The following is a 25,868-nucleotide window of genomic DNA, read 5'->3' as shown; positions in this document are numbered from 1 at the left end:
TTAAGCAGAATGCTGTTTCTAGGGGTGTTTTACAATTTGGAACCAAGAAAAATGACACTTGAAGTAGTGTTTTGTTTCCTGTATGTTTGTTTTAGGTTACATGAACACCATCTTTGTGCAAATATTGGAGGTGCCCAACTTACAAGTTAAAAGTGGTATCTGAGTTTCGGTCGAAATTGCGTAGATTTCACAAAATTCATGCAATTCCAACACCAAAACTGTAGTTCTGCCCAGTCCGGACTCCAGACTGATCCAAAGAACCTGAAGCACTCTGCTTTTCTATACCAATTATAAGTAATAGCAACACAGAACTGTAAAATGGGCAACTTAATACACATTCTTGAGCTTAAAACGTAATTCATAACCAGCACATTAATGCCAAACAACAAGCAAAGTTCTGTAGGTATGTTTTGTGCACGTTATTAGTGCTTCTATCTCAGTTATTGTGGGCAATCTGGCAACAGATGATACACATGTACATCAAATATTTATGTACATACTTATGCACATTTTAGCCATCTTATAACGTACAAGGTCTCTTGCAAACTGCTCGGATTTAACACCCGTTGACAAAAAGATTGAATTTCCTCGACTCATCTTATAATCTTATATGTCCTGTTACAATTATCTACCCCACTGTTCCTTCAAGCTTCAAGCCAATCAGTTGATTCACCTCAGATCCCAACTCGTCAGGAAGCTCATTGAATACTGCCTGGCAAAAACCAGATATCATGGCTTCTCATAGTCTATTCCCCTTTGCTGAAAGTAAAATAGCTGGTCTTCACCAATTTTGGAGGTACTGGCTTCGTGTTCAATGCAAGCTGTGGGATTCTTGACCTGTTAACAAGTACAGATGATTTCATTGAGGAGCAAAGACTAATCGTATATTCCATGATAGTTTTACATTACACGAGCACTAACTGCAAAAAAAAGCAACGACATAATGGGAAGAACATAACACTTGTTTTGAAAAGAAAGAATCAAACTGACAATTAATGCCAAAACAGCCAATTGCAAAGCAGTTATTATGGTTGTAAACCTTCAAACATGTCTTTATCGGCTGAAAATTAAAAAACTAGTAGCATGTAAGGATGTACCAGTTAATCCATCATCAATTCCCTATAACTTTCGACTTTTTCGACTTTAAACCCACACTTAAATGCAACAATATGCTTGTGAACACTCTAGATAATCAATGGAAGAGTAAGATAAAGACCAAATCACTTCCAATTGCCAGAACCTGTTTTAACCTTCTCGACAAACCCTAACTATTTTGTTAACCATCTGGCCAGCATCACCAACAAGCAACCTTGACACAAAACACCAGGCTCATCATGCCTTCCATCTTGAAGAACCAAATCAACAAAATTATCCAAGCAAGATACATTTGGCAAATGCATGGTAATCTGAAGCCAATTGTGATGATTTTTAGGAGCTTCTCCAACTGACAGACTTTAAAAATCCAGACCCCATTCTTTTTTATGATTTTTCCAGTTTTCTGACTTTGAAAAATTGTAAAACAAAATTGGGTCTAGATTTTTGAGGTCCGTCAATTCTAGCATTGCTTAAAAATCAGGATGTACCAAGGGAAAGATTATGGTGAGAAAATAAGAACATGAAAATTTGGCCACAATTTTGGGTGAAAATCATGATTTTGGACAAAAAAATTTGGAAGAATGTAGGAGGAAATGCTTCAGCATAATGGCAGAGTAACATAAAGTAATGCAATGATGTCATCCAATGAAGAATCATCAAACAATAGGCAAAGTTGTATTACATTACAGAACATACATGATCGTAACACCATAAAACGAGACAAGATCAAAGAAAATTACCTCAATGTGTGGGTAGGCGTCCAATAACCTGCACAAGGCCCCAATAACAGTTCCTTGAATTCCCAGCTCATATACCCTTTGAAGTAATTCTACTTCTTGTATTCTTTGCCTTGTATGATAGATTTTGCGATGACCTAGAACAACAGGTAGTATCATGTATATTAATGCTCCTCTTTAAACATCACTACATCAGTACAAGATTATTAATATGAACTGTTGGAACCATTACCTTCTCATCTTGGGTATATAATCTGATATAGGGTCACGGTCATGCATCAGCCTGTTGACAGGTTGATGAACTCATTACATTGGTTATTTATAAATCACTGTTTGCCAAATAAATTTTTTTAATATCATATAGAACAAGCATGAAATATGTGCATCATGAAGGGCATCTTTTAGGTATCAAACCTATCCATTACTTTGGTTATATTGTCCAGAAATAACCCTACTCAATAGTGATTAAAGTTCATCAGCAAATAATACTTGTTTGAGAATGTAAGGCTTGCAATTACTGTAGACAGTATTGCATGAGAGAGGAAATTTATATTGCCTACCCTAAGCTACTTCTCAACTGTTACTAACCCATGCCAAGAGGTAGAATGACCCATGGAAATCGTTCTTCAGGTAATAATGCAACTACTGTCTCTACTATTGTGCTAAAATCAATGTTTTCAGAAGGACTGGATCAAGAATTTTGGATTTTTGCAATCATTTATCTAAGGAAGTTTGCTAGAAACTAAAGTGTGTGTGTCTATTTGTGTATATATACCAAAACAAAACACTGACCTCATATGGTCTTCTGATGACTTTATATTGGAAACTTGAAAGCAAAGTCTTGAAACAAGAGTTTTGGGATACATCACTCTTCTCAGTCTTTTCTGTGCCACAAAAAGTTTCGGCCATTACGAAAAGAAAATGCCTTGCCTTGGAAATTAGATATCAAACCTAATGATATTCGAATTTGACTTCTAGCAAGTGTGAAATCAAGCCTTAAAACTATTGCATGGGGGTTACTCTAGATAAAGAAGAAAAACTACCTCAGTACGAGCCTCACCAATCAACTGAACAGGATAGGAGAAGGAAAGTCAAGTTTCTTGATTGTCTATCAATACTTGACAATCCTGCAGCATAGAATGTGTCGGTTGAGATTGAATCTTTTCTCTAGCTGGAGGTAAATCCTACATTGGTAGTTCCAGGAAATAAGCAACTATAGTATCTGTGGTTATTCGATTGCAGTAAGAAGATGTAATGACTACATCAACAATGACAGAACAGGCTTAAAACTCAAATCTTTCACACAAAATTTGAAATGCATGTCTCCAAACGTTGCAGAAGCACAAACAGTGATGTATAGTACATCATATATACTTTACAGACTTGTAAAGATATATCAGATATAGTTTAAGAACAATATGAAGAAAACAGACAGACATGTCTGCTTTCGTAGTTGAAACTTAGTTCACAACATGTTGTTCTTCTTCCAATGTATACACATATATGCTCCATAGGTAAAGTACAAATGGTCCATCTATGTGAAAAAAAAATGAAGTTTTTCAAGATAACCTAATGGGGAGAGAAAGAAGATAACAGCAAGGATATTATAACAGGTAATACCATAGCAATCACATGCAAGCTAACTGCAAACCATTCCATCCACACCAGAAGTTGCTATCATACAATTAAAATAATAAACATATCAAAATGAAGTAAATTTGAGTATAATATAAACAAAGAAAATTACCTTTCAATAGAAGAATATGTGGTGGCAGAAGATTATAGAAGATGGATATAGCCACGAGTTGCAATTGCCCTGGATAAAAGAAGCATATAATAATGATCACAACTGAAATGGAAATATGGTGAATGAATAATGCATAATTAACAATGACCAATTACCTGAAATCATTAATGGGGTATTCAACTTTGATGTTTGGGATATGAGAGATCTTGGGCCACTCCCTTCCTCTGCCTTCTTCACAACATCTGGCAAGAATCCAACTTCCAATGATTTCAAGACTCTGCAGTTGCGATCTTTGCAAGAAGTCTGGCAGAAGCCTCAAATTGCTGCAGTCCATAATTCTTAAGCTAGAAAGGCATGGCATTATTGTAATGTCAGAATCTTCTTCTTTCCACCCTTCCATTCCGTTCCACTCTTCCAACTTCACCAATCGCCAAAACAGGAGTTGTTTTAATTTTGGGAACAAAACAGTACGTTTAGATGATTTCATTGACGTTTGAGCTTCTTCTATTCCCAGAAATTCAACTCCAACCTTTTTCAGTCTTGCCATATAGCTCACTGACAGCTTCTCAAGGAATGGCAATTTCCCAAGAGGAGGCAAAAACTCACACGCACAAGAATCAAGACTAAGTACTCTCAAATTATACAAAGACATTATCCAATTAGGCCAGGTGGTGCCATCATACACAGAAATCTCTAAAGAATTTAAATCTTGATGTGGTCGTAAGAGATTCAAAATCTTCACATTGCTTTTTCTACACATGTTGTCATCGGAAGTATCAACTCCCAAATAAAAAAGTTGTTTTTTATTCCACAAACGGGCATTCTCAGCCTCATTTGCATCCTTCCAATCCCCCAAAACTTTTATGGTGAGAGCACCCTGAAGCTGATCCAAGCTTCCCAAATCCCCCAACTTGAATGCTTCATCATCTTCACTGCCATAAACAGGGCACATGTCTAGTGTTTGCAAGCTTGTTAATCTGCCAATCCCTTTTGGCAAGTACTTCAGCTGATCACAAAACTGAATGTAAAGATGTCTCAGGTTAATCAGCTTTCCCATGCTCTTAGGGAGTTCTTTAAGTGCCCTGCAGCGCAGAAGGCGCAAGGTTTGCAGATTGAATAAATTACCTAAAGTGGTGGGTAATTTCTTCAAAGAACGATTAAAAGACAAGTCAAGATACCTCAAATGTATCAAATCACCAATGTTCTGTGGAAGCTCTTGGAGGCCATTGTGACTCAAATTTAATGTTCTTAGACATCTCAGTTCTGAAATTAACTTCAAGTCTATGGCAGAAATTTTGCAATTAAAAGTTGTGAGAGTACGCAGATTCTTGTAATTCTGAGATGACATAGAAGATGGGAACTCAGGTGCAGACATTAAGGTGAAATGGCGCAACTTATTACTCACTAGTGGCTCTTTTTTGTTGTTAGCACCAGATAACTCCATAATGACACACTCTTTCTCAGTGAGGGACTGCACAAAGTCATGAACAATATCATGCATTTTGCAACGCACAGTAAGCATGTCAAACTCATCATCCACAAGATCTTGGAAGAAAGAGCGCCTTACTAAGTTATCAAAAAAGATCTGACCAACGACTTCTTTTTCATGGTTCCCTCTTGAATGAAGATAGTCTTGTGACATCCAGAGCTCAATCAAGATATTTTTATCAAACACATAATCTTTTGGAAAAGCAGCACAGTATAACAGACAACGTCTGACAGCAGGGGCCAAATCATGATAACTGAGAAAAAGTGGTTGAAAAACTTGTTGCTCAAACCCTTCTATATCCCAAATCTTACTGTCCAAAACATCTTGCCACTCTTTCATCGTCTTCTTATAGCGCATGAGACTCGCCAAAGTCTTTGCAGCAAGTGGCAAACCCTTACATTTTTTCACAATTCCCTCACCAATAGCTCGGAAGACAGTAGACTCATCCTCTTTCCTATCAAGAAACACAATGTGATTGAACAATGACAAGCAATTTTGCATACTCAACTGCTTCAAGTGCATCATGTGAGGGGTTGCTCCCATCATAATAGCGACCTCCTCTTTTCTTGTGGTCACAATTATTCTACTACCTTTACCACAATTCTGCATTAAAGGTAACTCTAATTGTTCCCACTTTGTATGATTTTGGGTCCATACATCATCTAGGACAAGGAGAAACTTTTTCCCCTCAATGGATTTAGACATGCATTGCAAGACAGCTTCTAACTCATCTGAATTTGAAACACCATTACCATCAGTAATGGCTTTGGCAATCTTGATCTCATCAAAAGGGTCTGAGACACAAACCCATATTCTCATCTCAAAATGGGATTTAACATTTTCATCATTATACACTAGTTGGGTAAGAGTTGTCTTACCAACTCCTCCCATGCCTATGATAGGGATGACAAGGAGCGCCTTCTCTTCTTGACTATTCTCACTCAACAATCTGCTTATCAAAATATCTTTTTCATTGTCACGACCAAAAACTTTGGATATATCAACAAAAGATGAACTCTTCTTTCGCTCAGGTTGTTCCGCACTTCTTTCTATGGATTGCAAGTTATATGCTTGCCTTTGATTAGCAATGACAGTTAGCTTATCATTCAGATCTTTTATGATGAGTGCAATATCACGACGAAGAATTACCCTACTGACTTGTCCAAAACAAAAGCAATGAGAGGGTATAGAGATCCATACCTTCTTCTTGGTAACAAGAGCAGTTTCATTGTGTGTTTCTTGACTCTCAACTTTTTGTCTCAGAATTTCAGTGTTCCACTCATCCAGCACGTCATCCATCTTAAAGGACACTTCCTTCAGCTTATCCAACCAATTCCTCACGCTTGCATCCTTGACTTGCTTCTGCTCTGCATCCTCAAGCACAGCTTGAATTGCTTCAAGATTTCCAGAGAATTCTTCAACTTCTTTCTCAACATCCAAAACCAGCCTCACCTCTTTTTCTGTGAGTTGAAAAGTTACAGAAGCCAATTTCTCTAGAAGCATCAAGATGAGTGCTTCAGCCATTGTATGTATTAGAAACTGGATCACAATGGAAAATGATTAACAACAAGTGATGTATGTGAAGTAAAATTGCAGAATGGTTGTGCCTTTTGCCAATCTGCTATCTACTTTAAATAAAGACAACTATCTCCAGGCTCCAGCAATAAAAATGTCAAGTCAACGAAACAACCAATGAACTATTCAACAATAAAAATAATAATTGAAACCTAGGTTCGCCCCATTGACCAGCTCAAAAAGATTTTTTTTTTTACCAGTTGTACATTTCTCTGAAGTTTCAGCCACTTTGTTTAGTAGTTAAAACTGTAGAAAATATATTCCTTGATATTAATATTTATATATATATAGTGTACAGGAATGATTGGAGATCAAGCTCTACATTAATTACAATTATGAACAAATCAATTTAGGAGATGCTGACTTGATTGGGGAGGAAGAGAGATCCTCGCTAACAAAAACCATTAACAATATTCATTTGAATATGCAGCTAAAACGTTACTCAGCTCCTCGTTGACTTCATCAATATGTGTTTGTTTGTCTTATATACTAGAGTAGATGGTAGTCTTTTTACTCTACCTACAGATGGCTGATTCTTAGACAACCAGTACAGATTTCCACCGGGTGGGAAAGTTATTGATATCTAGAGTCAACTACGTTCCAATAGAACCTCCTCTTTTGTATTTGTAACCCCATATTCCGGTCCAGAATCCAGATTTCCTATCCAACATTCATGCACATATTTGACTTGCTCTCTACAGCTGTCTAACCCATCAACCCTTGAATTTTTTGTTTGTTTGAATTGTTTTCATGGATGTAAAAACGGAAGACGACAGAGAATTAGAGCAATAGGAAAATGAAATGAGAAGAGGCAAGAGCAGTGAAGGATCTGCTAAGAAATATTATAAGTTGTTAAGAGACGTTGGAAAGACAAAACAGAACAATAGAAGGGCGAGGGATGCAGATTGTAACCGGGAGAGTACAAATTCAACTCCCTTTTAGAAAGTATAGGCTCTTTTTTGTTGGGACAAAACGAGTATATGTTTAGGGGTTAAATGTCAATTAAGGCTATATCAGGAGAAGCAATGAAAGAGATTCAAGGTAGGATTGTTCGTTTTGAGGAATTAGATTTGCAGTTGGAGAAAGAAAAGCCACAATTGGAGTGAATGAAATCAAATGCTCTTTGTGGATCAGCTTATGCTTTTGTCTCATAAAAGATCCATACCTAAAACCAAAAGCTAGAGGAGAAATGGAGTAGTAGAATGCAAAAACGGATGGACTTTCCGCAGTTCATGTATGTTCTTCCCAGAAGACATATGTAGTATTATTGCCAGTGTATTGAAACTCGTATTATTTAAGGACAAAAAGATTGGATTTGCTCGACTCACCTTATATGTCCTGTCACAATTATCTACGCCACTGTTCCTTCAAGCTTCAAGCCAATCAGTTGATTCACCTCAGACCCAAACTCATCAGGAAGCTCATTGAATACTGCCTGGCAAAAACCAGATATCATGGCAGCCATGGCTTTCTCATAGTCTATTCCCCTTTGCTGAAAGTAAAATAGCTGGTCTTCACCAATTTTGGAGGTACTGGCTTCGTGTTCAATGCGAGCTGTGGGATTCTTGACCTATTAACAAGTAACAGAATGACTTCATCGAGGAACAACAGAATAATAGCATATTCCATGATAGTTTTACATTACACGAGCACTAACTGGAAGTCAAGCAACAACATAATGGGAAGAACATAACAATTATTTTGGTTGTAAAGCAATTATTATGGTTGTAATACTTCAAGCATGTCATTATCGGCTGAAAACTAAAACAAGCAACCTCGAAACAAAACACCAGACTCATCATGCCATCCATCTTTAAGATCCAAATAAACAATATTATCCAAGCAATATACATTTGGCAAATGTATGGTACGCTGAAGCCAATTGTGATGATTTTTAGGAGCTTCTCCAAATGGCAGACCTCAAAAATCCAGATGCAATTGGTTTTTATGATTTTCTGGTTTCCCGACTTTGAAAAATCGTAAAACAAAGCTGGATCGAGATTTTTGAGGTCCGTCAATTCTAGCATTGCTTAAAAATCAGGATGTACCAATGGGAAAATTTTAGTCTTTGGAAGAATGCAGGAGGAAATGTTTCAGCATAATGGCAGAGTAAAGTAATGCAATGATGTCATCCAATTAATAAGAATCTTACATTACAGAACATACACGATCATAACGTTATAAATAAAAGAGACAAGATCAAAATGCCATAAATAAAAGAGACAAGATCAAAGACAATTACCTCAATGTATGGGTAGGTGTTGGCAGCTGCATTATCTCCAATAAGCATTGAATCACATTGGGAGGAATTTTGAGCATTCTCTGCCTGTGAAAAAACCTGAACAAGGCCCCGATAACAGTTCCTTGAATTCCCAGCTGATATACCCTTTGAAATAACTCTACTTCTTGTATTCTTTGCCTTGTATAATAGAGTTTGCGATGACCTAGAATAACAGGTAGTATCATGTACATTAATGCTCCTCTTTAAGCATCACTACATCAGTACAAGATTATTAATATGAACTGTTGGACCCATTACCTTCTCATCTTGGGTATATAATTTAATATAGGGTCACGGTCATGCATCAGCCTGTTGACAGGTTGATGAACTCATTACATTGGTTATTGGTAAATCATATTTTGCCAAATAAATTTTTTTAATATCATGTAGAACACGCATGAAATATGTGCATCATGAAGGGCAACTTTTAGGTATCAAACCTATCCATTACTCAATGGTAATTAAAGTTCATCAGCAAATAATGCTTGTTTGAGAATGTAAGGCTTGCAATTACTGTAGACAGTACTGCATGAGAGAGGAAATTTGTATTGCCTACCCTAATTAAGCTACTTCTCAACTCTTACTGACCTATGCCAAGAGGCAGAATGACCCCCGGAAATCGTTCTCCAGGTAATAGTGCAACTACTGCCTCTACTATTGTACTAAAATCAATGTTTTCAGAAGGTCTGGATCAAGAATTTTGGATTCTTGCAATCATTTATCTAAGGAAGTTTACCAGAAACTAAAGTGTTTGTGTCTGTTTGTGTATATATACCAAATCAAAACAATGACCTCATATGGTCTTCGGATGACTTTATATTGGAAACTTGAAAGTGAAGTCTTCTAACGAGACTTTTGGGGTACATCACTCTTCTCAGTCTCTTCTGTGCCACAAAAAGTTTCAGCCATTACAAAAAGAAAATGCCTTGCCTTGGAAATTAGATATCAAACCTAATGATATTCGAATTTGACATCTAGTAAGTGTGAAATCAAGCCTTTAAACTATTCCATGGGGATTACTTTAGATAAAGAAGAAAAACTACCTCGGTACGAGCCTCACCAATCAGGTGAAGAGGATAGGAAAAGGAAAGTCAAGTTTCTTGATTGTCTATCAATACTTGACAATCCTGCAGCACAGTGTGTGTCGGTTGAGATTGAATCTTTTCTCTAGCTGGAGGTAAATCCTACATTGGCAGTTCCAAGAAATAAGCAACTATAGCGTCTGTGTTTATTTGATTGCAGTAAGAAGATGTAATGACTACATCAACAATGACAGAACAGGTTTAAAACTCAAATCTTTTACACAAAATTTGATATGCATGTCTCCAAACGTTGCAGACGGACAAAGAGTGATGTATTAGAAAATCATATATACTTCACAGACTTGTAAAGATATGTCAGATATGGTTTAAGAACAATATAAAGAAATCAGACAGGGATGTCTGCTTTCGTAGTTGAAACTTAGTTCACAACATGTAGTTCTTCTTCCAATGTATACACATATATGCTCCATATGTAAGTATAAATGCTCCATCAGTACATGAGTACATCTATGTGGAAAAAAAAATATATATGAAGTCTTTCTAGATAACCTAACGTGGAAAGAAAGAAGATAACAGCAAGGATATTATAAACAGGGAATACCATGGCAATCACATGCAAACTAACTGCAAACCCTTCCAGCCACACCAGAAGTAGCTATCATACAATTAAAATAATAGACATATCAAAATGAAGTAAATTTGAGTATAATATAAACAAAGAACATTACCTTTCACTAGAAGAATATGTGTTGGAGGAAGATTATAGAAGACCGATATTGCCACCACTTACATATTCCCTAGACAAAAGAAGCATAAAAATATGATAATGATCACAAGTGAAATGGAAATATGGTGAATGAATAATGCATCAATAACAAGAACCAATTACCCCAGTATTCAACTTTGATGTTTGGGATATGAGAAATCTTGGGCCACTCCCTTCCTCTGCTTTCTTCACAACATTTGGCAAGAGTCCAACATCCAATGATTTCAAGACTCTGCAGTTGTGATCTTCGCAAGAAGTCTGGCAGCAATTTGAGGCTTTTGCAGTCCATAATTCTTAAGCTAGAAAGGCATGGCATTATTGTAATGTCAGAGTCTTCTTCCTTCCACCCTTCCATTCCGTTCCACTCTTCCAACCACCCCAATCGCCAAAACAGAAGTTGTTTTAATTTTGGGAACAAAACAGTACGTTTAGATGATTGTCTTGATGTTTGAGCTTCTTCTATCCCCAGAAATTCAACTCCAACCCTTTTCAGTCTTCTCATATAGCTCACTGACAGCTTCTCAAGGAATGGTAATTTCCCAAGAGGAGGCAAAAACTCACACATACAAGAATCAAGACTAAGTACTCTCAAATTGTACAAAGACATTATCCAACTAGGCCAGGTGGTGCCATCATACACAGAAATCTCTAATGAATTTAAATCTTGATGTGGTTGTAAGAGATTCAAAATCTTCACATTGCTTTTTCTTCTCATGTTGTCCTCATTGCAAGTATCAACTCCCAAATAAAAAAGTTGTTTTTTATTCCACATACGGGCATTCTCAGCCTCATTTGCATCCTTCCCATCCCCCAAAACTTTTATGGTGAGAGCACCCTGAAGCTGGTCCAAGCTTCCCAAATCCCCCAACTTGAATGCTTCATCATCTTCACTGCCATAAACAGGGCACATATCTAGTGTTTGCAAGCTTGTTAATCTGCAAATCCCTTTTGGCAGGTACTTCAGCTGATCACAAAACTGAATGTAAAGATGTCTTAGGCTAATCAGCTTTCCCATGCTCTTAGGGAGTTCTTTAAGTGCCCTGCAGCGCAGAAGGCGCAAGGTTTGCAGATTGAATAAATTACCTAAAGTGGTGGGTAATTTCTTCAAAGAACGATTAAAAGACAAGTCAAGATACCTCAAATGTATCAAATAACCAATGTTCTCTGGAAGCTCTTGGAGGCGATTGTGACTCAAATTTAATGTTCTTAGACATTTCAGTTCTGAAATGAACTTCGAGTCTATGGCAGAAATTTTGCAATCAAAAGTAGTGAGAGTACACAGATTCTTGTAATTCTGAAATGAAATAGAAGATGGGAATGGACCCTCAGGTGCAGACATTAAGGTGAAATGGCGCAACTTATTACTCACTAGTGGCTCTCTTATTTTGTTTGCACCAGATAACTCCATAATGACACATTCTTTCTCAGTGAGGGACTGCACAAAGTCATGAACAATATCATGCATTTTGCAACGCACAGTAAGCTTGTCAAACTCATCATCCACAAGATCTTGGAAGAAAGAGCGCATTACTAAGTTATCAAAAAAGATCTGACCAACGACTTCTTTTTCATGGTTCCCTCTTGAATGAAGATAGTCTTGTGACATCCAGAGCTCAATCAAGATACTTTTATCAAACACATAATCTTTTGGAAAAGTAGCACAGTATAACAGACAACGTCTGACAGCAGGGGCCAAATCATGATAACTGAGAAAAAGTGGTTGAAAAACTTGTTGCTCAAACCCTTCTATATCCCAAATCTTACTGTCCAAAACATCTTGCCACTCTTTCATCGTCTTCTTATAGCGCATGAGGCTCGCCAAAGTCTTTGCAGCAAGTGGCAAACCCTTACATTTTTTCACAATTCCCTCACCAATAGCTCGGAAGACAGTAGACTCATCCTCTTTCCTATCAAGAAACACAATGTGATTGAACAATGACAAGCAATTTTGCATACTCAACTGCTTCAAGTGCATCATGTGAGGGGTTGCTCCCATCATAATAGCGACCTCCTCTTTTCTTGTGGTCACAATTATTCTACTACCTTTACCACAATTCTGCATTAAAGGTAACTCTAATTGTTCCCACTTTGTATGATTTTGGGTCCATACATCATCTAAGACAAGGAGAAACTTTTTCCCCTCAATGGATTTAGACATGCATTGCAAGACAGCTTCTAACTCATCTGAATTTGAAACACCATTACCATCAGTAATGGCTTTGGCAATCTTGATCTCATCAAAAGGGTCTGAGACACAAACCCATATTCTCATCTCAAAATGGGATTTAACAGTTTCATCATTATACACTAGTTGGGTAAGAGTTGTCTTACCAACTCCTCCCATGCCTATGATAGGGATGACAAGGAGTGCCCTCTCTTCTTGACTATTCTCACTCAACAATCTGCTTATCAAAATATCTTTTTCATTGTCACGACCAAAAACTTTGGATATATCAACAAAAGATGAACTCTTCTTTCGCTCAGGTTGTTCCGCACTTCTTTCTATGGATTGCAAGTTATATGCTTGCCTTTGATTAGCAATGACAGTTAGCTTATCATTCAGATCTTTTATGTTGAGTGCAATATCACGACGAAGAATTACCCTACTGACTTGAGCAAAACAAAAGCAATGAGAGGGTATAGAGAACCATACCTTCTTCTTGGTAACAAGAGCAGTTTCATTGTTTGTTTCTTGATTCTCAACTTGTTGTCTCAGAATTTCAGTGTTCCACTCATCCAGCACGTCATCCATCTTAAAGGACACTTCCTTCAGCTTATCCAACCAATTCCTCACGCTTACATCCTTGACTTGCTTCTGCTCTGCATCCTCAAGCACAGCTTGAATTGCTTCAAGAGTTCCAGTGAATTCTTCAACTTCTTTCTCAACATCCAAAACCAGTCTCACCTTTTTTTCTGTGAGTTGAAAAGTTACAGAAGCCAATTTCTCTAGAAGCATCAAGATGAGTGCTTCAGCCATTGTATGTATTAGAAACTGGATCACAATGAAAAATGATTAACAGCAAGTGATGTATGTGAAGTAAAAATTGCAGAATGGTTGTGCCTTTTGCCAATCTGCTATCTGGTTTAAGTAAAGACAACTATCTCCAGGCTCCAGCAATAAAAATGTCAAGTCAACAAAACAACTAATGAACTATTCCACCAAAAAAAAAAATTGAACCTAAGTTTAAAATTCTCCGCTGATTACATATGCAATGACGGTTGCCCCATTGACCAGCTCAAAAAGATTTTGTTTATCAGTTGTACATTTCTCTGAAGTTTCAGCCACTTTGTTTAATAGCTAAAACTGTAGAAAATATATTCCTTGATATTGATATGTTTACAACGATACATACATACATATATATACATATATAGTGTACAGGAATGCTTGGAGATCGAGCTATACATTAATTACAATTATGAACAAATCAATTTCGGAGGTGCTGACTTGATTGGGGAGGAAGAGATAATCTCGCTAACAAAAACAATTAACAATATTTTGCATATGCAGCTAAAACGTTACCCAGCTCCTCGTTGACTTAATCAATATGTGTTTGTTTGTCTTATAGACGAGTAGATGGTAAGTCTTTTTACCCTACCTACAGACCGACTGATCAAACTTTCGGTAAACATATTGAAGGTTCAACCAAATTTGTATTAGGGCGGCTGATTCTTAGACAACCAATACAGAGTTAACATATCCAGTTTTCCACCGGCTGAGAAAGTTATTGATTCCTAGAGTTGTCTTTTGTATCTGTAACCCCATATTACAGTCATGCACATATTTGACTTGCTCTCTACAGCTGTCTAATCCAGCACAACATCAACCTTTGAATTTTTTGTTTGTTTGAATTGTTTTCATGGATGTAAAAACGGAAGATGACAGAGAATTAGAGGCTTAGAGCAATAGGAAAAGAAAATGAGAAGAGGCAAGAGCCGTGAGGGAAATATCTGATAAGAAAAATTATAAGTTGTTAAGAGACGTCGGAAAGACAAAACAGAACAATAGGAGGGCTATGGATGCAGATTGTAACCTGGAGTACAAATTCAACTCCCCTTTTAGAAAGTATAGGCTCTTTTTTGTTGGGACAAAACGAGTATATGTTTAGGGGTTAAATATCAATTAAGGCTATATCTGGAGCAGCAATGAAAGAGATTCAAGGTAGGATTGTTCGTTTTGAGGAATTAGATTTGCAGTTGGAGAAAGGTTGTTGCTTGTGAATGAAATCAAATGCTCTTTGTGGATCAGCTTATGCTTTTGTCTCATAAAAGATCCACACCTAAAACCAAAAGCTAGAGGAGAAATGGAGTAGTAGTATGCAAAAAGTCAAAAACTGATGGACTTTCCACAGTTCATGTATGTTCTTCCCAGAAGACAGATGTAGCATTATTGTCAGTGTATTGAAAACTAGTATTATTCAAGAACAGCCAACTTAGATTCTCAGCCGAAAGCAATTTCTGCTTTGCTTGTCAATACCTAACTGCAAGTAGGCTACATTCTTCAAGTCTGACATTCAGTTTAAGCAGATATGCTGTTTTTCTGTTTGGGGGTGTTTTTTTTTCGGGTGGGGGGGTGTTCCAATTTGATTTAGGTTACATAAACACCATCTCTGCCCAAATCTTTGAGGTGCCTTTGTTTGTTATCAATAAAAACTTACAACTGGTATCTGAGTTTCCTTTCTTCTTTTCATTTTCTTTTGGTGCCTTTGTTACAGTGTTATTCTGCCGAAACTGCTTAGATTTCACAAAATTCATGCAATTCTAACACCAAAACTATTCTGGACTTATCCAATAAACCTGAAGTATTAAAAGTAAAAACAACACAAAACTGTAAAATGGGCAACTTTGACACATTCTTGAGCTTGAAGTGTAATTCATAACCAGCACATTAATGCCAAACAAGAAGCAAAGTTCTGTCACAACATGTTTTCTGCGCGTTATTAGTGCTTCTATCTCAACAAGTTACTGTGGGGCAATCTGGCAACAGAGGATACACATTTACATCAAATATTTATGTACATACTTGTGCATATTTTAGCCATCTTATAAGGTACAAGGTCTCTTGCAAACTACTTGGATTATACACCCATTGACAAAAAGATTGGATTTGCTCGACTCACCTTATATGTCCTGTTACAATTATCTACCCCACTGTTCCTTCAAGCTTCAAGCCAATCAGTTGATTCACCTCAGATCCAAACTCATCAGGAAGCTCATTGAATACTGCCTGGCAAAAACCAGATATCATGGCAGCCATGGCTTTCTCATAGTCTATTCCCCTTTGCTGAAAGTAAAATAGCTGGTCCTCACCAATTTTGGAGGTACTGGCTTCGTGTTCAATGCGAGCTGTGGGATTCTTGACCTGTTAACAAGTACAGAATGATTTCATTGAGGAACAAAAGAATAATTGCATATTCCATGATAGTTTTACATTACACGAGCACTAACTGGAAGACAAGCAACAACATAATGGGAAGAACATAACAATTATTTTGGAAACAAAAATAATCAAACCGACAATTAATACCAAAACAGCCAATTGTAAGGCAATTATTATGGTTGTAAAACTTCAAACATGTCTTTATTGGCTGAAAATTTAAAAACTAGTAGCAGGTAAGGATGTTCCAGTTAATCCATCATCAATTACCTATAACTTTCAACTTAAACCCACACTGCAATGCAAGAATATGCTTGTATGTGTATGGTCGTGGTTAGCCTTTATGACTGAACACTCTAGATAATCAATGGAACAGTAATATAAAAACCAAATCACTTCCAGTTGCTAGAACCTGTTTTAACCTTCTCGACAAACCCTAACTATTTTGTTAACCTTCTGGAAAGCATCACAAACAAGCAACCTCGATACAAAACACCAGGCTCATCATGCCTTCCATCTTTAAGAACCACATCAACAAAATTATCCAAGCAAAATACATTTGGCAAATGTATGGTACGCTGAAGCCAATTGTGATGATTTTTAGGAGCTTCTCCAAATGGCAGACCTCAAAAATCCAGACCCAATTGGTTTTTATGGTTTTTCCGGTTTCCCGACTTTGAAAAATTGTAAAACAAAATTGGGTCTAGATTTTTGAGGTCTTTCAATTCTACTATTGCTTAAAAATAACGACGTACTAATGGGAACATTTTGGTAAGAAAATAAGAACATGAAAATTTAGCCAAAAAACCGTGTGCTGCCCACAATTTTGGGTGAAAATGATCATTTTGGACAAATTTTTTTTTGGGAGAATGTAGGAGGACATGCTTCAGCATAATGGCAGAGTAAAATAAAGTAACGCAAAGATGTCATCCAATGAAGAATCATCACACAATAGGCAAAGTTGTATTACATTACAGAACATACACGATCATAACGCCATAAATAAAAGAGACAAGATCAAAGACAATTACCTCAATGTATGGGTAGGTGTTGGCAGCTGCATTATCTCCAATAAGCATTGAATCACACTGTGAGGAATTTCGAGCATTCTCTGCCTGTGAAAAAACCTGCACAAGGCCCCGATAACAGTTTCTTGAATTCCCAGCTGATATACCCTTTGAAATAATCCTACTTCTTGTATTCTTCCCCTTGTGTATCATCTTTGTCCCGGTGTCTGCCTGCTGATAGTTATTAGTCAAAGCCACCGAGTAAAACTCTCCCACAGAATCATCCCCCTCCAGAACAACACTCGGATACTTCCAAGTAATGGCAGACCCTGTCTCCACCTGAGTCCAAGATATCTTAGACCTCGCCCCTGCGCAACGCCCTCTCTTGGTCACGAAATTATATATCCCTCCCTTCCCTTCCTCATCCCCAGCATACCAATTCTGCACCGTGGAGTACTTAATCTCGGCACCCTCAGCACAATACAACTCCACCACCGCGGCATGAAGCTGGTTCCGGTCATAAGAAGGAGCTGTACACCCCTCCAAATACTCCACGAAACTCCTATCCTCCGCCACAATCAAAGTCCTCTCAAACTGCCCCGTCTCCAGCGCATTGATCCTGAAGTACGTCGAAATTTGCATAGGACATTTCACATCTTTCGGAATATAACAAAACGAGCCGTCACTAAAAACTGCAGCATTCAAAGCAGCATAGTAATTGTCCCCAGGCGGCACCACCTTCCCCAAATACTCCTTAACCAAATCCGGGTGCTCCTTAATCGCCTCCGAAATCGAACAGAAGATCACCCCAGCCTCCTCCAGAGTCTTCCTATGCGTCGTGGCGATCGAAACACTGTCCAACACTGCATCAACTGCAACATTCGCCAGCCGATTCTGCTCATTCAAAGGCACACCCAACTTATCAAAGTACTTGAGCAATTCCGGGTCGGCCTCATCCAAGCTATTCAAGCTCTTCTTCTTCTTGGGCGCAGAATAGTAACACATATCTTGAAAATTCACAGGTGGGTATCGATTGTCAGACCAGTTGGGCTCCTTCATGGTCAGGAATTTCTCGTAAGCTTTCAAACGAAACTCAAGCATCCAAACCGGCTCTTCTTTAATCTTGGAGATCAAACAGATGGTCTCTCTCGACAGCCCTTTGGGAATCGAAATCGAATCTATGTCTATGTTGAACCCGAATTTCTTGTCGTAGTCGCGGTTGCGGAGAAACTCCTCAACTGGTGAGAGCTTAGCTGGGGAGTTGGTCGGGTCGGGGGAGGTGGTGGTGGGGTCGTAGCTGACGTCGGCGCGGACCTTGACGACGCGGGAGGAGGAGGGTCGGAAGTGGGTTTGGAGCTTGAGGAAGTTGGGGTGGAAGGGGTTTGGGAACTTGGGGGGGTCGGAAGTGGGTTGGGGAGAGAAGATGGAGATACCGTTGGATAAGAGAGAAGCCATGGCTCTGGTGGAAGAGAGGTTTCCAGAGACGACTGCGAAGATGGAATCGAAGATGGAGGTGGAAATGAGCTCGGGTTTGTGTGTGGCTACAATTCATAGCTGTCTCGTGTCTGACACGGACCTATTTGCTGGACTTTGGGCTCGTGGGTCTTGTGTTTTTGGGCTCAATGTTGTTCCTTGGTTGATAGGGTATTTTCGGTTCTCGATTCGGTTTGGTTTCTGACGGGTCGAAACCGAAATCGAACCAACTAGTAGTCTAGTACTCGGTACAGTTCGGTTTTTTTTTTTCAACTTCAGTTTTTTTTTTTTTTTTTTTAGGTTTCGATTTCGATTTCGGTTTTGCATATATGGTTTTTGTTCTGGGCATGGCTTTGGTTACGTCCTCCGGCCCGTATGTATTTTTTTATTTCTTCTCCTTATCAATAATACTTCGGGAGGGGACGTTGAGCTAGTCCTCTTCCCGCTTCTTTCAAAAAAAAAAAAAAAAACCGATCCCTACTAATTTAGACCTACTAAAAAATAAAAAGTTTGGGTTAACATTAGCATAAACTTTTGAAAAATTAAGATGGTCTAAAAAAGAAGAAGTATTCTCAGCCTAAAAAATGGAATTACCTTTTATGAGTAAAATGGTAAATAGTTTAAAAAAATTGCGCACTAATATTATGCTATCAGAATACCATAAAATTGTAACTTATCACATGATGCTTCATCTTCATTAAACTAGGGTTTTACGGGGACAAACATCATTCCAGCCATTGAACTAGTTTTATGATCGAAATGTGGGGTATTTGTATTCATTTGTTCCACATGATTGTTTTGAGTCAAGCAACAAAGATTAGGAATTAATAATGCACATTGTTTTTGGACTTCATGTTACTATGGATGGTCTGTGGATGAATTATGACAATCCCATGCGGTACTTTTATCAGTTATATTCATAAACCCTAGACCTAAACCATCCATCAAATCATTCTACTAAATTAATGTTATTTGTGTGTGCATGTCCATGTTCACATATCGATCTACAAAGAAACAACTAGCAATTATGTTACTAATATCCACTAAATTAAGTTGAAAACTCTTCAATGAGATATAATACTATCAGCAATAGATAAACATTTAAACATCATCTTCTGTAAGCCACATCTCTTCAACACGTGCTTGAACTTTCAATTGCTGCAAAACCTCAGAGTGCGCAAGGATCAAACACAAAATATTCAAAAACTTTTGAACTTTCTTTCGTTGTTTCAACTAGCTATCAATATTCATGGATACTCGAAGTTCTATCAATCAATGATAAAAGTTTTGATAGATCATGAGTAAACGTAAAACTAAACAAATCTGTCTAGAGGGAAACAAATATACAGTAACTTATAAATTGCATGTTTACCTCGTCTGTAATTTTTATGGTTCAGGGGACGAGAGACTCTTCTTTTAACAAAAACAAAAAAAAGGTTCAATGGTCCTTTATATAGTAAGAAGCTGATTTCACCTCAGTCTCAATTGTGAATTTTAATTGTGAAAGCAAGTAAATTAAACAAGACCAAATAGACAAATACACAGCAAAAGATTTGTTTGAGTGCATAATTACAACAATCTTATATATGTATTGTTCTACACCCCATCATCTTCTACTTTCAAACCAAAATGCTACCTTGCTTCTACTTCGGGGACGAAAAGAAAAAGGGCAATCGGTTTTAGTCAACTCACGACATAGGAAGTGAGCATGTCATTGGCCCTCCATTTACCCAACTTCCGAACCCAGTTTTAGAAAGGAAGGCAACCCTCAAATCCAAACACTGAGGGTTCAATACAACCTTTTCGACTCCCAACCAACCTGTCATATATGTAGCTGAAACAAACATTGTCAGGTTGAAATTCACAGTTGCATTCTCATCTCGTTGCCTATTAATCTCGTCTGAAACCCATCTATTCATTGTCATTGTTCGATATTTTGATATCTTCCTGTGCACCGGTCTATGCTCCTTGTATCCCAAATCAAATGGCTCTACCGAGTACGTTGCAAGAAAGTAGTTGTTGTGCGAAATCGAGCCCTTTATGCTGTTGAAGTGAACTGTTGAGACCAAATTGGAGTTCTCTATTTTAAGGGTTACATCCCAGTCAATCCCGAATGTTGTGTTTGAGATGTTAAAGTTAGAAAGAAAAAGAGAGTCGAGTTGGAAAGTTGGAGTTTGGGGAACCAAGGACATGGAGGTGAAAAAACAAGGCAAGGACAAGTCTGTCCCAAATGTAACCATTAGAATTATGAGTTGGACGATGGTAACTTTAGAAATGTAATGTGATCCTATTGGCTGCTGAACATAAGGGTTTGAATTAGGGTTATTTGAAATTGGAAGTAGGGGTGAGCTTTCTGGGTCTTCCGAAACTTTGCGGTTAATTTCCATTGGAATGAAAAAGTTATGAGTGCAATTTAATGAAAGTCTTTGTGAGAAGAAGAAAGAGAGATAGGTGCGAAGAAATTTATTTAGAATGAGAATGTCCTGACAACTTAAATAACTTTTAGAGATCGTTAGAAACAGAAACATTTACTATGGAATTTGTTAAAATTCAGTCAAAATGAAACAATTTTAGGTATAGAAAATAAATAACTAGATTGAAAATGAACGTGCATGTGCTAGAAATGTCTACATCATTTTTTACAATTAATTAACATTCAAAACAAAAAGAGTGATTCTAGTTGGACCTCCAAATTTGATATTTGGACCTCCAACTTTTTTCAATTATTAATATATTTTGTTAAGTCATATGAAAAGACAAATAAGGACAAAGAGAGAAAACTGAAAAAAAAAATACTCTTCTTAAATTACCTCCCTAAATATAACATTCAATGAAAATAATTTTTTATTTTTCCGGAATTTCCTTATATTGACATATAGTTTTAAAATTTACCTAAAAAAAACAATAATTTCATACATGGCCCATCATTTAATACAAAAATAAATTCAAAACAATCTAATTTGGAATTTCCTTAAACTAAATTCATTGAGTATTGTGATATAGTTATTACTCGATCTTCCAATCCAAAACCTTTGAAATTCCTTCTTTTAGCAAAATCAAAAGGATTCCAGCAACATATCAAGATCGAGAACCTCTTATTAATTTTGATGGAGGAGAGACCTACTCATAAGATAACAATATCATGTGATTTTGATTCATTCTTCTTCTCATGTTGCAGATAGAGATAAAGAGTAGAGTAACATATTGTTGTATCTTATGTTCAAGGGTGTTTTGGTAAAAATAAGGAGGTCTACTTAGCCTTTTAAGTATTCTAAAAAGTAAATTTGAGGTGTACTAAGTATGGGAGGTCCAAATAGCAAATTTGGAGGTCCAACTAGAATCACCAAGGTTAAAAAATACAACCATCCTTTGAACTAATGCTAAAATAGCACAATTCTTCTTCAAAATGATCAAATGTTTTAAATACTCATGGACAAGATATATGCATTTGTTTCCCTGTTAGTTTGTTCTTCACCTAGATGAGTTGCATTAAGTTATATGATGTTACACTATCTCTTAAAAAAAATTGCGCACTATATTATTCTCTCAGAATACCGTAGAATTGTAACTTATTATATGATGCTTTATCTTCATCAACTTAGGATTTTATGGGCCAAACATCATTCCAGCCATTAAGCCAGTTATATGATCGCAATGTGAGGTATTTGTATTCATTTGTTCCACATGATTGTTTTGAGTCAAGCAACAAAGATTAGAAATTAATAATGCACATTGTTTATTCATAAACCGTACAAAGATTAATAATGCACAAAGATTAGGATTTCATGTTACTATGGATGGTCTGTAGATAAATTACGACAATCCCATCTGGTAACTGATTCATAAACCGTAGACCAAAACTATCCACCAAATAATTCTACTAAATTAATGTTATTTGTATGTGTATGTCCATGTTCACATATCGATCTACAGAAACAACTAGCAATTATGATAACAATATCCATTAAATTAAGTTGAAAACTCTTCAATGAGATATAATACTATCAAATGAAATAAATTAAATTAAGTTGAAAACTCTTCAACCAATAGATAAACAAGCACAACAAACATCAAATGAAACATGCATTACGTACGGGGCACTTGCTGTTCATGAATCACAAAGCTACAGTTGTAGATGGAGGAATCCCACATTCCATCAACTTGTACTTCCATTCCTCCACTCCTTCCCCAAGCGACTTAGACACCCACTAGACGACCCACCGCCACCTAAAGCCTCCACTGCACTCCGCTGCATCTCCCTCACACTCCGCCTCATCTTCTTCCCTTCTTCGCCTTCCACCACCATCCTCACCACCCTTTCCACCTCCCCCCTTCCCACAACTCCATCCCCTCCCGCCTCGGGCCTCACCGCCACTCCCATCTCCACCAATGCCCTCGCATTCATTTTCTGCTCTGCATAAAGCGGCCAAGCCACCATCACCACCCCGTGCACCAAGCTCTCCATCACCGAGTTCCACCCGCAGTGCGTCACAAACCCACACACCGAGGGGTGGCTCAACACCGCCACTTGCGGAGCCCACGTCGCCGTCACCAGCCCTGACCCTCGTGTCCTCTCCGAAAACCCATCCGGCAGATACAACTCCGTAAGGGCACCATCAACACCAGCTTCGAAGAAGCTTCCCGAAGCATCATCGGCTCTGGGAGGTCTTGCCACCCAGAGGAATCGTTTTCCACTCAGCTCCAACCCATGAGCCAACTCCGTCATCTGCTCCGCCGACAGCGTCCCTCCGCTGCCGAATGACACGTAAACAACCGAGTCACACGGCTGCTTGTCCAGCCACTTGAGCAGCTCCGATTCTACGTCAGCGTCTTTGTCTTTGGTTAGGGGTCCGATGGGATGAATCGTCGGCGTCGGCAGATTGACAAAGAAAGGGTGGTTTCTAAATGCGCTCAGCGTTACCGGCTCGATTTCTTCCCATGTGTTTACGAAAATGCCCTTGACGAGTGGGATCCGGTTGCATAGAGGCAAGACTTCTGGTACCAGAACATCAGGGAGAAGATCGTCAGTCCACAAGGGCATGCAACCTGGAAGAAAAACACTCTCTTTGATTTTACCATAGTCTCCCTTGACATCTGCATGAAGCGTAGGGAAGTAGATGGTCAACGCCAGAAATGAAGCGGAGGCGGTCAAGAAAAGATATGTTGGGATAGAGTGGTCGGCGGCGGTTTCGAGGGCTTCGATGCAAAACGGATCGACGATCAGAGCTTTTAGCGGCGGTTTATGTGAGTGTAAGTTGGTTAGCACCGAGGGCAGTGAACGAAGGCTCTCTCGGACAATTTGAACGATCCGAATTGCTATGACGTTGTTGCTTGACACATCAACATGAGGGAGGTGGATGACGTGGAGATCGGAAGGCAGGGTGGGGTTGTTGTTGAGCAGCTGAAGCTGCGCGGGTGGTGCATCGGTGGTGATTGCAAGGAAGCTGACCTGGAAGCCGAGGTCGACGACCAGCCGTTTGGCTAGCTCGAGAAGAGGGGTCACGTGACCCACGCCCGGACTTGATAGCATCGCCACGTGCGGCTTCTGGGTGTGTTCTTCATCCACCGCCATCACCATGGTGATTATAGATCGAAGACAATGCCTGGGAATACCAGAAGGTGCAACACTGGCCAACTGGGTTTATGAAGGATGGAGTTAAATCATTAACCAGAAAGTCAACAATACTAAACTAAAGTTCTTCATGAAGAATATTGTGAAAGGCGTATTCGAGGAAATTTGAATTGTAATTCATAAAATATCCCAACATGTTCTTCACGGGAACCTACGCTTCGTCTAGACTTACTCTTACTCTCTCAGGACCCCACTGTTTATGTATTCTTGAAACTTGAAAGTATGCAATAATTAATTATGTTCTAGAGGGGAGGAGCGGTGGTATTTGGAGAAATCATTAGATTGTTCATATTCCTTATTTCATCAGAAGTTCAGAACGATACAAGTTAAAGTATTGTCACCCTAACAACCGTCTGTGAATGTAATTTGGGAAATAATTAAATTATAAATATTAGCTTTAATTTTAAAGGATATCTAAAAAGCTAGTTTGCCTAATCTATACTATATTTAACAAAAATCATTTTGTCAGCTAAAGAAAGTGTAAAAAAATACCTAAAATTCCTTAAACTATATATTAACTAGTGAGTCATTTATTTGCAGATTACTATCCACCATCCGTAAATGACTTTCCATCGATCTTTTCTTTTTTTAAATACGCATGTGCTTTCCTTTTGCATGAGGACAATTACAAAGAGGCATACAGAGTTGAATATTGTAACAATCACAGTAGCTAAAGAAGGAATTAAGATTAATATCTGGTACTCAATTTCTCACCTCGTCTTTTGACTCTTATGCAAATATGCAGTAAGCCAATGATCGATCGCAATTTTTGTTACTTTTGTAGTTGGGTAAATTCAAACACGACGTCTTTCATATAATTATTATTTAGTAGAAGACAAGCCCAGCCAAGAGTCAAAATTGATCAGAGGAATATTGTCCGTTGTAAAAGAAATCCGACAAAAAGCTTTGCGAGTTCTAGGCTCTTTTTATAGGGCGATAGCTCTTTCACAGCCGCAAAGAAAGTTCGTTTCGTGTTCATCCCATTCCCATGAGGTTTCTTGAGTAAATCACATTATTTTACGTAAATTATATGTAAATATGATTCTGTCTGACTTTTAATAATCCGTGAAGAATCCACAGATTGTTTTAATTCTATATAGATTTAAACAGATTCTAATGTACTGTGGTAGTAAGATTTGTTTGGATTTTACTAGATTCTGTTACTCATATTACGCTGCATCTATATCCTACATTCCTACAAAAACAATAACCTACATGGATACCTTCCAAGATTGGCGAATTGCATTTGGATTCATAACAAGATTTTGGGGAGTTTGTGGCCCTTCAGTACTTATGACGAAGTGGATGGCATATTACCACTTCCTAGACAATGTACAAGACATGTTTGATAGCAAAGAGTATGGCTAGAGTGGAGAGAAGGTTTATTACAAGTTAGATAGTATTACTGTAAAAATCACAAGAAACATTCCACAAATTTTCATTGACAAGCATGTGATATACACATGTTTACTCATAATTCATAAGGTGTACGTGGATCAGTGTCTCTATAGTTGGCACAAAGAGAACAACAATACATTATTTTATTTTGTGGCTCTTTTTGTGAATTATATGTCATGATCGATTTTGGTCCTCAATATAATATTATTTTCACAAAAACCAAAAAGAAACCCAAAATCTGAATCAAA

General features: G+C 37.9%; 3 protein-coding genes across 17 annotated transcripts; all 3 read right to left on the bottom strand.

Annotated features, from left to right (window-relative positions):
- Positions 1-257: 257 nt before the first annotated feature.
- LOC133729880 (putative disease resistance protein RGA3) lies at positions 258-13,849 on the bottom strand. 15 transcript variants are annotated; one of them, XM_062157494.1, is made up of 13 exons: positions 10,696-10,764; positions 9,968-10,108; positions 9,717-9,808; positions 9,183-9,233; positions 8,886-9,087; positions 7,972-8,213; positions 3,735-6,607; positions 3,580-3,648; positions 2,876-3,016; positions 2,625-2,716; positions 2,065-2,115; positions 1,836-1,969; positions 258-837 (listed from the first exon to the last, which is right to left on the bottom strand). In XM_062157494.1, exons 7-8 carry the CDS (start codon positions 6,590-6,592, stop codon positions 3,612-3,614), a joined length of 2,895 nt encoding a protein of 964 aa, XP_062013478.1. In that variant the 5' UTR covers positions 6,593-6,607; positions 7,972-8,213; positions 8,886-9,087; positions 9,183-9,233; positions 9,717-9,808; positions 9,968-10,108; positions 10,696-10,764; the 3' UTR covers positions 258-837; positions 1,836-1,969; positions 2,065-2,115; positions 2,625-2,716; positions 2,876-3,016; positions 3,580-3,611. The 15 variants fall into 15 exon arrangements, with proteins under 15 accessions (XP_062013478.1, XP_062013475.1, XP_062013479.1 ...); XM_062157491.1 differs by lacking the exon at positions 9,717-9,808; XM_062157495.1 differs by lacking the exon at positions 9,717-9,808 and having other exon boundaries at positions 2,625-2,711.
- A 1,715-nt stretch (positions 13,850-15,564) lies between these two features.
- Positions 15,565-18,650, bottom strand: LOC133729879 (UPF0051 protein ABCI8, chloroplastic). The gene is made up of 2 exons (XM_062157490.1): positions 17,142-18,650; positions 15,565-16,095 (listed from the first exon to the last, which is right to left on the bottom strand). Exons 1-2 carry the CDS (start codon positions 18,570-18,572, stop codon positions 15,877-15,879), a joined length of 1,650 nt encoding a protein of 549 aa, XP_062013474.1. The 5' UTR covers positions 18,573-18,650; the 3' UTR covers positions 15,565-15,876.
- A 4,096-nt stretch (positions 18,651-22,746) lies between these two features.
- On the bottom strand, positions 22,747-24,179 carry LOC133731455 (UDP-glycosyltransferase 72E1-like). Its single transcript, XM_062158820.1, has one exon. The coding sequence runs from the start codon at positions 24,166-24,168 to the stop codon at positions 22,747-22,749; it is 1,422 nt and encodes a 473-aa protein (XP_062014804.1). The 5' UTR covers positions 24,169-24,179.
- Positions 24,180-25,868: the final 1,689 nt, after the last annotated feature.

The sequence above is a fragment of the Rosa rugosa genome, chromosome 2 (genome assembly GCF_958449725.1).
Source record: "Rosa rugosa chromosome 2, drRosRugo1.1, whole genome shotgun sequence".
NCBI classification, from domain to species: Eukaryota; Viridiplantae; Streptophyta; class Magnoliopsida; order Rosales; family Rosaceae; genus Rosa; species Rosa rugosa.
The sequence above is the reverse complement of the archived record's forward strand: the minus strand, read 5'-3'. Positions and strand labels throughout refer to the sequence as shown.